Source organism: Hippopotamus amphibius, chromosome 14 (assembly GCF_030028045.1).
Source record: "Hippopotamus amphibius kiboko isolate mHipAmp2 chromosome 14, mHipAmp2.hap2, whole genome shotgun sequence".
Classification (NCBI taxonomy): Eukaryota; Metazoa; Chordata; class Mammalia; order Artiodactyla; family Hippopotamidae; genus Hippopotamus; species Hippopotamus amphibius.
In genome coordinates this window covers 15,944,288-15,956,788 of record NC_080199.1, presented here as the reverse complement: position 1 = coordinate 15,956,788, position 12,501 = coordinate 15,944,288, and the positions used below count along the sequence as shown (strand labels likewise).

At 41.0% G+C, this 12,501-nt stretch overlaps 1 protein-coding gene across 1 annotated transcript in view; it reads left to right on the top strand.

Moving 5' to 3' along the window:
• The window catches only part of LOC130835549 (ATP-binding cassette sub-family C member 4-like), a 194,155-nt gene that overhangs the window by 123,689 nt on the left and 57,965 nt on the right, over window positions 1–12,501 (top strand). The window contains exons 22-25 of the mRNA XM_057707187.1: window positions 401–520; window positions 1,697–1,807; window positions 2,755–2,855; window positions 4,522–4,713. Of these exons, the coding sequence (XP_057563170.1) occupies window positions 401–520; window positions 1,697–1,807; window positions 2,755–2,855; window positions 4,522–4,713 (524 nt within the window). The remainder of the gene's footprint in view (window positions 1–400; window positions 521–1,696; window positions 1,808–2,754; window positions 2,856–4,521; window positions 4,714–12,501) is intronic.

The following is a 12,501-nucleotide window of genomic DNA, read 5'->3' as shown; positions in this document are numbered from 1 at the left end:
CAACTATACTTCAATATATATATATTTTAAAATTAGTGAATAATTTTCAACTGGAGGAAATTTGGAGGGAGGCTTGTTTGAGGAGAACCTAGGCGAATGAGTTAGTAAATAACTTCTTTATCCAAATCTAGGTGTGATTTAAACTTGGTCAAAGATAGGTTCAAAGAGGATCTTTCATTTCCAGGTCATTACAGTGAAGCTTGGTGTGAGCAGGAGTTGGAGGGTCACATGGAGGATCCTCTCCAGAAGGGATGTCATCCCTCCTCCACCAGGCAGCCCACCAGGAAGCCGCAGGTGCCCTTTGGCTGCATGTGGGACCACAGAGCATGGGAGGCAGTTGGTTTCCTTGCAGCCAGCCTCCCTGACTTTCTCTGTCGTTTGTCTGTCTCTGCTTCCCCAGCACAGAGCCTGGTATTGTCCCACTTAGCATCTTCTCTCCGGGGACTCTGGACCATCCGGGCGTACAAAGCTGAACAGAAGTTTCAGAAACAGTTTGATGCACACCAGGATTTGCACTCAGGTCTGTAAGTTTCTGGAAATGATTCAAAGGATGGGATGTGCTGCCTTCTGAGGCCTGACCTCTCTCTCAGGTGGCCTTGCTAGCCTGCACCTCTCTCTGTGCCACCCCACATCCTCCTCTGCACACCTGCCTCCCCCACCCCTTCCTCTCAGCATCCCCTCTGTGCTCCCCTCTTCCCCTGTCACATCCCTGCTTTTCTTCCCTGACTGGCTTACGATGTCCTTCCATCATGCCCTGTGGCTTTCTGTCCTTTTAGGGCACAAGTCAGCAAATTTTTTTTTGCAAAGAGCCAGAGAGTAAATATTTTAGGCTTTGTGTGCCATACTGCCTCTGTTGTAACTTCTCAACTCTCTTGTTGTAGCACAAAGACAGGCAAAGATAAAACATCAACAAATGGCTGTGGCTGGGTTCCAATAAAACTATTTATAGAACCAGGTGATGGGCTCTTCTCGGCCCCCAGGCTGTAGTTTGCAGACTCACTTTTCAGAGCATGCAAGCCGTCAAACGTGATTGAGGAAAATAATTTCCTGATGATCAGATTTGCTGTCCACATGATGTGTATTATTCTTTATATCAGTTAAGTTTTTTTTTCTAGGTAGAAATTTCAGACTTTCCTTTAAGTCTATAAAATCCTGGTCTGTCTCTCTAATCTGTATTGTAATTTGAAGATAAAATGGCATTTGAAAGCCCCATGTAGATCCTTTTAGCTTATGGTCATTTCGATACTGGCTCCTAAAAGTAGCACATGCAGGGCCCTGTAGTAAGTGCAGAAGGTGCTGGAGACAGAGTGAGCTGTGCTCTTTGCTCTCAGAGAGCTGGGAACAGCTGACCCTGTGAGAGGGTAACCCTCACGCTGAGGTCCAGCACTGCAGGAAACACACTAATGAGAGCATTTCTCCATCTTTTTATGATGATCATATTTCTGTTTATCACCTATAGGTTGAAGTTTTCAGGGCATGCTTCCCACAAAGTCCCTGAACTGATTCCCATGTGTACCATACAGTGTCTTGTGTCAGCTTTCTGGAATCTTCAGGTTCCTTGGGCATGTAACTTTGTTGTCCTACCTTGTGTACACATCTTCTGTAGCTCAGCTGAGCAAGATGCTCTCCCTCATTCAAAGCAATAAACATGGTTTTTCTGCTTATTTATTATGCTTATCACGTTTCACAAATCCAGAGGCTTGGTTCCTGCTTCTGACCACATCCCGATGGCTCACCATGCGTCTGGATGCCATCTGTGCCATCTTTGTCACTGTTGTTGCCTTTGTGTCCCTGATTCTGGCAGAAAGTAAGTACAGATGTGAATAACTATTTGTGGTATACTTACAGTTTATAGCTTCATTTACAATTATTATATTAAACTCTTGCCATCTAGTCTAATATATACCGTTTGGTTCTAATGAATTGTATTAAAGACTTTGCAGCATGTGATTCCGCAGTGTGGTCCATATGAAGTCATTTGTGTGTTGATGAGACCTTTTAGTGTTTTATCTGTCTTTGAGTGCATTTAGGTCTACATAACTGTGGGAAGCTGACCTTCTGAACTTTCCAAGTAGTGTTCAGTAGTTGGGAGGAGAGGACCGAGTTTACTATTAAGCTTTTTATCCAGCTTAGGGCTTTAGGTTTTAGCTTTAGGGCTACTTGGATCTCTTGGTTGCAGGTGCCTGGTGCACGGGGGTGAGAAGATTCTCTGTGAGAAAGAACAGTGCCCTCCCTGCTCTGTGGGCACCAGATGAGCAGGTATTATTATGCATGGCATGAATTCAGCATCCCCGACTATTCCATAGTAACAGTGTTTAATCATAGTCTTTAATCAGAAACAATGAGAGTAGTATTTTAGATTTAAAAGCGCTGGCTCTTAGAACCCATTGCCTTGTTTTTCATGGTTTCAACTGCAGCTGTGTTGGATGTAGAAAGTGAAATTACATAATAATTCTTGAAACCATAATCATGAAAGTCAGAAAAATGACATGATTCCTCACCTATATAATACTGTCAAGTGTATATTTACCATGTTGGGATTAATAAACTCATCTAATAGTCTTTTTGAATTCATAGTGGGGTTTTTTTTTTCACTGTATCATGGACTCAAAACATAATAAAAGAATGTGTAATACTATCATTATATGCAAATGATTTAAATATTATAAAGGAGTCTTAATAAAGTGACAGAGGGAGCCAGGCTCGGGGTTAAGAACGGGACTGACTTTATTCCCCTTCTTCTTCCTCATTTAGGTTTGGATGCCGGGCGGGTTGGCCTGGTGCTGTCTCTTGCCCTCACACTCATGGGAATGTTCCAGTGGTGCCTCAGGCAAAGCATAGAAATTGAGAATATGGTGAGTTTACCTTAACGTCCTTAATCTTTTCCAGTCTCTTACCATTAAGTGGCATAAAAGCAATTCTTATGAATAATATTAAAATTATTGTTTTTACATCATAGCTACATCCTCCTTCATCTGTTTAAAGGTAATGTAAAATAAAATATATACGAGGGTGAGTCAAAAATTATCTGGCTCCGGTTATATTAAAACTTCTGTTGGCCACACTGTCTTCTTAGTGCTTTCTGTTCAAGGCTACTGTCTCCCTAGTCACTGCTGTGCAGGTGTGAACGTGTTACATCAGTTCATTTGTAACTGCAGTGTGAGCAAAACTGGATCCCCCACTTGTGATTTGCAGGAAAGACGAGCAGTGTGCAGTGATTCGTTTTTTGTGGTCTGAGGGTGGACACATCCACACACGTCTGCCCATACTGCGGACACTCTGCAAAAACTTTGTTTTGAGGTGTCAAAGTATCCTCCCTATAGTCCTGATCTTGCTCCATCGGGCTTTCACCTGTATGTTCCCTTGAAAGTGGTCCTACGAGGACGAAGCTTCACTTCTGATGAAGAAGTGAAGACGGCAGTACATTCATGGCTCACAGCTCAGCCTAAAACATTTTTTAATGAGAGAATACGAAAGCTTGTTGACAGGTGGACAAAGTATATTGAAAAATAGGAAGATTATGTCAAAAAATGATGTATTTTTCTTTTCTAAAATTTAATGAAAATAAATTCTACAGCCAGAGTGCAGATAATTTTTGACTCACCCGCGTACATGTTTTTCTAAGTCTTATGTGTGTCGTGTCAGCAAGTTTTATATTCGTCACAAGGTGTCTTCAATATAATAAACGTCTCTGTAGGAGGGAGGTTCTAAAATCCTGGAGAAACTATAATTGAACTTTTTAGGTGCTTGTTTATTTTTGTTTCTTATTGGGTAATTCCTCATTCTTAGTAAAAGAACAATTCAGTATTTTTACGTTTTTTAGTTTAATTCATAGATATTCTTCCCCTCCCTCCCACTTTAGCATTTATTCTTGTGTGTTGAACACCTGAATTTGCTGGTGTCCCTCTTGTAGGATAAGCTTCCTCCTGGAGTGTGCTGTCAGAGGTGTCTAGTTATGGTTGTTCAGGAGGCTTTAGTCAATATGTAAATTGTCTCCTCTTTTGAATATTAGCACCTTCTCCTAAAATGAGAAAAACAATAAAATGAAACGCTTCCATTTTGTTCTTCTAATAGAGTACAAAGTGACTAATTATTAAAATAAAGTTTTGTGACCGTCCAGTTTCACTCATCTATAACAGATGGCCCTTCTTTAGCCACACATTACTGACTGATGGTCAATAAGTATTCTTTTCTTTGATAAAATTCTCTTGTTTTCTTTTCATACCTGAAAACTGGGTCAGTAAAATCTTAACATTCCGCTCCCTAATTCTTTTAGTTGTAATATGATGTTGAAGGAAGTAGCTGTAAGTGAAAGTGTTAAAAGACAGTGAAAAAGTTTGCAGATCATCAAAGGCCTCATTAAACTACTACTTCTGTCTTTGGGGTTGCTTAGACCTGAGATATTCTTAAATTTACAAAAGGAGATATAAAGATAAAATGCAGAAATTTTATTTACAGTCTCTGAACATACATAAACAAGACCCTGCGTTCCTAACTCAGGTGACGTCATGTGTCTTTCAGATGATTTCAGTAGAAAGAGTGATTGAACACACAGACCTTGAGGAAGAAGCGCCCTGGGAATACAAATATCGTCCACCGCCAGCCTGGCCCCATATAGGATGGATTGACTTTGACAGAGTTAACTTCAAATACAGCTTTGACAGTCCTCTGGTATTGAAGCACCTGAACCCATATTTTCCGCAAAGAGGAAAGGTTTGTTTAAGCCATTTGCCTCTTTAAAAGTCCAGCTAAAGAATTAGCGCCGCATCTGCTGTTGCCTTCCTTGTCAGCGTGTCAGGGGGACTCTTTGTTCCTCATGGATGCAGATTAGATAGGTGACATTGTAGGTGAATCTTTCTTGGAAACTGACCATGGAATGGGGATCCCAGCAGTTCTTCCCTATGTCATGACTGCTTATGGTGGTTGGTGGGCCCTGGGCTCCAGAGCTGGGACATAACCTGACCCAGGATACGATATGTGACACCTGTTATTCCTGCGGAGTCTGGGAAGTTAGCCCTGGATCCCTGTCCCTAACTCTCCAGTATCTCCCTCCTATCCATTCTTCTTTGTATTTCTGAAACCTTCTTTTTCTCCATGACGCCCTTAGGTTGCAGCCTCCTCCTCTGTCCCTTGGCCCTTCCCGTAGACTTGTCCTCCACTCACCCACACTTAGCTGCCATCCCCAGCCCTCCCACCCACAGACGGCATCTTTCTGAAGCACAGATCTGTCCTTACTGGCCTGGGCGAGCTGTTGCTGGAACCATAGTGCAACCCCAAGTGCACTCCAGCAGGGGCTGTGTGGCCAGCTTGTAGCTGCCAGAGAAGAGCCCAGTCATGACTCAGTCAGGGGTGAGGAACCAGAGCCCCCAGCTGGAGGCAGGCCCCAGAGACTTGCTCAAAATCAATGAAAGCAAAGCCAGAGGAGCCGGAAAAGATATACGTGGGAAACAACAGAGAGATCTGTGACCTGGACCTGCCATTGTCCATGGCTACGGGCCATGTTCCTTTCACACCCAGCTTGGGGCTCTGGGCTGGGATCAAGGCAGGCTCTTGAAGAAGCAATGAAACCATAACAGATAAGGCAGTAGGAAGCTCTCCCCAACTACCTCTGCAGCCACAAGTCCTAATATATGCACACCCCTTACACTCAGGTTGTGTGTATGTTCTCCCAAAGCACCGCGTCCTCCCAGCTTCCAGCGTGCACACACTGTCCCCTACCTCAGAGACCTTTCCCCTCTGTCATCTAGCTGATGAATGTTTTCATTTTCTGAGTTAATTCTCATGCATCTGCGTCTGCGAGACCCTCAGTTCTTCTTTAGCATCTTATATATGAGGGTGAGTCAAAAATTATCTGCACTCTGGCTGTAGAATTTATTTTCATTAACTTTTAGAAAAGAAAAATACATCATTTTTCAAGACAGTCTCCTTGCTTTTCAGTACACTTTGTCCATCTGTCAACAAGCTATTGTATTCCCTCATTAAATAAATGTTTTAGGCTGAGCTGTGAGCCATGAATGCATGGCTATCTTTACTTCTTCATCAGAAGTGAATCTTCGTCCTTGTATGGATGCTTTCAGGGGAACAAACAAGTGAAAGTCCAGTGGAGCAAGATCAGGACTATAGGGAGGATACTTTGACACCTCAAAACAAAGTTTTTGCAGAGTGTCCACAGTGTAGTCAGAAGTGTGCAGATGTGCATTGTCATGCAAGATCACAGCGCCCTTGGATAGCAGTCCTCTACACTTAATCCAAAGTTTAGGCTTCAGCACAAACTTTTTGAAACCTGTGTCTGTTGTGGATTATTTCATAGGCAGAACTATGGATAATTTGCAAATGATTTGCCACTTAATCCGCTGTCATTTGTCTATTCGACAGAATCGTTTCATATGTAAGCTCAATGTTATCAGCCATGGACGTGGACAGGCGTCCAGCTCCTTCTTGATGGCTAACACTTGTGTGACCTTCCCTGTACTTCTGTAACCATTCATACACACCACATTGCAACAAAACACTTCCTCCATACTGCACGCAAAGTCTTCAGTGAAAAACAACACCGGGTACACCTTCAGACCCTAAAAAAAGAATCACTGAACGCTGCTCCTCTTTCGTGCAAATCACAAGTGGGGCATCCAGTTTTGCTCAGACCGCAGTTACAAATGAACTGATGTAACACAATCACACCTGCACAACAGTAACTCAGGAGATACTTGAATGGGAAGCGCTGATAAGACATTGCAGCCAACAGAAGTTTTAATATAACCAGAGTGTGGATAATTTTTGATTCACCCTCGTATATTTTTTAAGATAGCATTCACGGTACACCTGTGTCCATAGCAGCATTAATCATGGTAACCAGAAGCTGGAAGCATTCCAAGTATCCATCAACAGATGAATGGATAATCAAATGTGGTACATCCTTACAATAGAATATTATTCAGTCTGAAAAAGGAAGAAAATCCCAACCTATAGATAAAGCTTGAAGACATCATGCTAAATGAAATAAGCCAGAAACAAAAGCAACGAATACTGTGTGATTACACTTATATGAGGTTCCTAGGGTAGTCACACTCATAAAGACAGAAAGTGGAATGGTGGTTGCCAGGGTCTAGGGGAGGGAGAATGAGGGGTTATTGTTTAATGGGTACAGAATTTCAGTTTTACACAGCAAATGATATCCTGGTGGTTGGTTGCACAAAAATGTGAATGTACCTAACACTAAACTTAACACTTAAAAATTGTCAAGTTGGTAAATTTTGTATTACATGAATTTTACCACAATTAAGATAAAAGAGAGCCCCTATGGCATGCTTTGTAATTTTGGATCTGTATCTCACAGAACATTGAGGCTTCCTAAGATCAGGGAGCATCTTATTTTCATCTTTGTTCCCCAGAAAGTGGCATTCTGCAGGGCACAGAGAGGATGATGAGGGACTGCTGGCTGGGAGAGCGAGTGAGTAACACACAGGTGTGAGCAACCAGTAACCTAAACACACCCACAAGACAACTCCATAAACACCTGATTACCTAGACATGTTAACTACTTTAAGAACTGCTGTTTCCACCACAGACCCATCTAGTGGACTGTAGCCATAATTTAATGAATGATACCCTTGTGACATGGAAGAGTAAATATTCAATTTACTGCCCAGATGATACCCAGGGAGCAGCTGCAGTTAGTCACAGGGCAAAAGCTCCCTCCTAATTATTTCCAGGTTCATTGTAGGCCTAGTGGAGGGTGAGGACTGCTGTGCTGGGAAAACAGTCACTGCACTTTTGATGCAGTCCTGTCTTGGAGAGCTCTGTAGGTGGTGTTTGCTTACTCATAGGCAATGTTTCCACCAGATTTCCTGTTGTAAATGTATTTCTGTTAATTTTCACTCATCTTAAATTTCCCCCAAAGCCAAAAATATGAATTATTTAAGAAACTCTGCAGTGCGTCTTAGGAACATACCAGATTTGTATTCTATGATCTTAAAACCCCCAAATCTTAGAATTATCTGAGATTCTAAAATGTTTGAGGGAAGATTGAATCTGGAGACTGAAGTCATAACTGCAGTAACTTGACTTTTGACTTGCGTGTTGGTCCAAGCACAGTATCACCGTTAGCTTCATTTCTGTGTTTGGAGATGATACCCAGGCAGCGTAGCCATGAAGTCATTCCACTTCAGGCGTGAATATCCAGGATTCCCCACCTGCACACCTCTCCTGCCCCCTTTTTCTGGGACACCCCTTTGGTGTTGGATTTGATTGGGAGAGGCTGCTGTGGGGGATGCTGTGGAGTGAGCTAGTCCAGCAGAAGTGGGGCTTTATTTTTTTGCTATAGTTTCCTCTGCTGTCCCGATTCCTGGAAATTAGAGTCAACAGGAAAAAGTAACAGGTACTATGCAGGTTTCTAATTGATGGAAGAAATAGCAAGTAAAAATAAAGACCCAAAATGAGGTAGATAGCACCCTGAGATTCCTGGTTAGATTATGAATACTGGGTGTGTTTTCCATTTAATGATTTTGTGGTTGATTTGATCATTTTAGAGAGTACTGGGCCATTTTAAAGCATTTTCCAGCTCTAGAGGTGGATCGATTTTGGTTTGTTATTTCTTTTCCTGCTCTGAGCTGTTACTTGGATAATACATTTTTACAGATGCTTACTAGACCTTGCTCTAATATGCAAAATATTAGTGTCCTACATTTTCTCCTTTTTTACATAATATTTTCTCAGCAACCCCTCCCCTCACTCCCGGATTGTCCCACGTTCCCTGCCGGCTTCCTAATTCCTCGTGACTCAGACTGTGGTGCCGGGACCAGCAGCTCCTGCATCACCTGGAGCTTCTTAGAAATGCAGACTCTCAGGCCCCCCAGACCTCTTGACACAGCACTGCATTTGAACAAGACCTCCCAGTAAAGTCCTTTCTCTCCCACAGGCAGTTTCTGATGACGGATAATCTGTGATTTCCATGAAATGTCCTTTGACAGTTTGAAATTGAGCTCATGAATCATCCAAACCCCACTTGTGACTGAGCATGAGGCTCTGGAAAGTTCTGTGTCACTCACTCTACAGGTTTATTTACTTTCATATTCTGCATACTGCACCTTTACGTTATAATCCAGCTCTGTGTGATTCCAGTGCATTTTTTAAGCTCTTTATTGGAATACAATTGCTTTACACTCTTGTACCAGCTTTTGAAGTACAGCAAAGTGAATCAGCTGTGTTTATACATATATCCCCATATCCCCTCCCTCCCTCCCTCCCTGTCCCAACTCCCTCCCACCCTCCCTGTCCTGGCCCTCTAAGGCATCACCCATCATCGAGTTGATCTCCCTTTGTTATACAGCAACTTCCCACTAGCTATCTATTTTACAGTTGGTAGTATATATATGTCTATGCTACTGTCCCACTTCGTCCTGGCTTTCCCTTCGTCCCCTGCCCCCCAACCCCGTGTCCTCCAGTCCATTCTCTGCATCTGCATCCTTATTCTTGCCCTGTCACTGGATTCATCAGTACCATTTTTTTTTTTTAGATTCCATATATATGAGTTAGCATACAGTATTTGTTTTTTCTCTTTCTGGCTTATTTCACTCTGTATGACAGACTCTAGGTCCATCCACCTCACTACAAATAACTCAATTTCATTCCTTTTTATAGCTGAGTAATATTCCATTGTATATATGTGCCACATCTTTATCCATTCATTTGTTGATGGGCATTTAGGTTGCTTTCATGTCTTGGCTATTGTAAATAGTGCTGCAATGAATATTATGGTACATATTTCTTTTTGGATTATGGTTTTCTCTGGGTATATGCCCAGTAGTAGGATTACTAGATCATATGGTAGTTCTATTTTTAGTATTTTAAGGAACCTCCAAACTGTTTTCCATAGTGACTGTACCAACTTACATTCCCACCAACAGCACAGTAGAGTTCCTTTTTCTCCACGCTCTCTCCAACATTTGTTGTTTCTAGATTTTTTGCTGATGGCCATTCTGACCAGTGTGAGGTGATACCTCACTGTGGCTTCAACTTGCATTTCTCTAATGAGTAGTGATGTTGGGCATCTTTTCATGTGTTTGTTGGCCATCTGCATGTCTTCTTTGGAGAAATGACTATTTAGGTCTTCCACCCATTTGTGGATTGGGTTATTTGCTTTTTTGGTATTCAGCTGCATGAGCTGCTTGTATATTTTGGAGATTAATCCTTTGTGTGCTGCTTCATTGGCAAGTTTTTCTCCCATTCTGAGGGTTATCTTCTAGTCTTGTTTATGGTTTCTTTTGCTGTGCAAAAGCTTTAAAGTTTCATTAGGTCCCATTTGTTTATTCTTGATTTTATTTCCATGATTCTAGGAGGTGGGTCAAAAAGGATCTTGCTTTCATGGATGTCATAGAGTGTGCTGCCTATACTTTCCTCTAGGAGTTTTATAGTGTCTGGCCTTACATTTAGGTCTTTAATCTGTTTTGAATTTATTTTTGTGTATGGTGTTAGGAAGTGTTCTAATTTCATTCTTTTATATGTTGCTGTCCAATTTTCCCAGCACCACTTATTGAAGAGGCTGTCTTTTTTCCATTGTATATTCTTGCCTCCTTTGTCAAAGATAAGGTGCCCATATGTGCTTGGGCTTACCTCTGGGTTCTCTATTCTGTTCCATGGATCTACATTTCTATTTTTGTGCCAGTACCATACTCTCTTGATCACTATGGCCTTGGAGTATAGTTTGAAGTCAGGAAGCCTAATTCAACCAACTCCATTTTTCCTTCTCAAGATTGCTTTGGCTATTCGGGGTCTTTTGCATTTCCATACAAATCGTAAGATTTCTTGCTCTAGTTCTGTGAAAAATGCCATTGGTAATTTGATAGGGATTGTGTTGAATCTGTAAATTGCTTTGGATGGTACAGTCATATTCACATTGTTGATTCTTCCAATCCAAGAACATGGTATGTCCCTCCATCTGTTTGTGTTGTCTTTGATTTCTTTCATCAATGTCTTAAAGTTTTCTGCATACAGATCTTTTGCCTCCTTAGGCAGGTTTTTTCCTAGCTATTTTATTCTTTTTGTTGCAATGGTAAATGAGAGAGTTTCCTTAATTTCTCTTTCTGCTCTTCCGTTGTTAGTGTATAGGAATGCAAGAGATTTCTGTGCATTAATTGTGTATCCTGCTACTTTACTAAATTCATCAATTAGTGCTAGCAGTTTTCTGGCAGAGTCTTTAGGGTTTTCTATGTATAATATCATGTCATCTGCAAAGAGTGACAATTTTACTTCTTTTCCAATTTGGATTCCTTTTATTTCATTTTCTTCTCTGATTGCTGTGGCTAAAACTTCCAAAACTATGTTGAACAATAATGGTGAGAGTGGACACCCTTGTCTTGTTCCTGTTCTTAGAGGGAATTCTTTCAGTTTTTCCCCATTTAGAACAATGTTGGATTTTGGTTTGTCATATATAGCTTTTATCATGTTGAGGTAATTTCCTTCTGTGCCCATTTTCTGGAGAGTTTTGATCATAAATGGATGTTGAATTTTGTCAAAAGCTTTTTCTGCATCTATTGAGATTATCATATGGTTTTTATCCTTCAGTTTGTTAATATGATGTATCATGTTGATTGATTTGCATATATTGAAGAATCCTTGCATCCCAGGGATAAACCCCACTTGATCATGGTGTATGATTTTTTAATGTGCTGTTGGAGTCTGTTAGCTAGTATTTTGTTGAGGACTTTTGCATCTATATTCACCAGTGATATTGACCTGTAATTTTCTTTTTTTGTGACATCTTTGCCTGGTTTTGGTATCAGGGTGATGGTGGCCTCATAGAATGAGTTTTGGGAGTGTTCCTCCTGCTATATTTTGGAAGAGTTTGAGAAGTATAGGTGTTAGCTCATCTCTAAATGTTTGATAGAATTCGCCTGGAAATCTATCTGGCCCTGGGCTTTTGTGTGTTGGGAGATTTTTAATCACAGTCTCAATTTCCATCCTTGTGATTGGTCTGTTCATAGTTTCTATTTCTTCCTGGTTCAGTCTTGGATGATTGTACTTTTCTAAGAATTCATCCATTTCTTCCAGGTTATCCCAATTTATTGGCATATAGTTGCTTGAAGTAATCTCTCATGATCTTTTGTATTTCTGTGGTGTCCATTGTTACTTCTCCTTTTTCATTTCTGATTCTGTTGATTTGCGTCTTCTCCCTTTTTTTTCCTGGTGAGTCTGGCTAATGGTTTATCAATTTTGTTTATCTTCTCAAAGAACCAGGTTTTAGTTTCATTAATTTTTGCTATTGTTTCCTACCTTTGTTTTTCATTTTTTTCTGATCTGATCTTTATGATTTCTTTCCTTCTGCTCACTTTGGGGTTTTTTTTTGTTCTTCTTTCTCTATTTGCTTTAGGTGTAAGGTTAGGTGGTTTATTCAATCTTTTTCTTGTTTCTTGAGCTCGGGCTGTATTGCTATAAACTTCCCTCTTAGAACTGCTTTTGCTATGTTCCATAGGTTTTCGGTTGTTGTGTTTTCATTGTCATTTG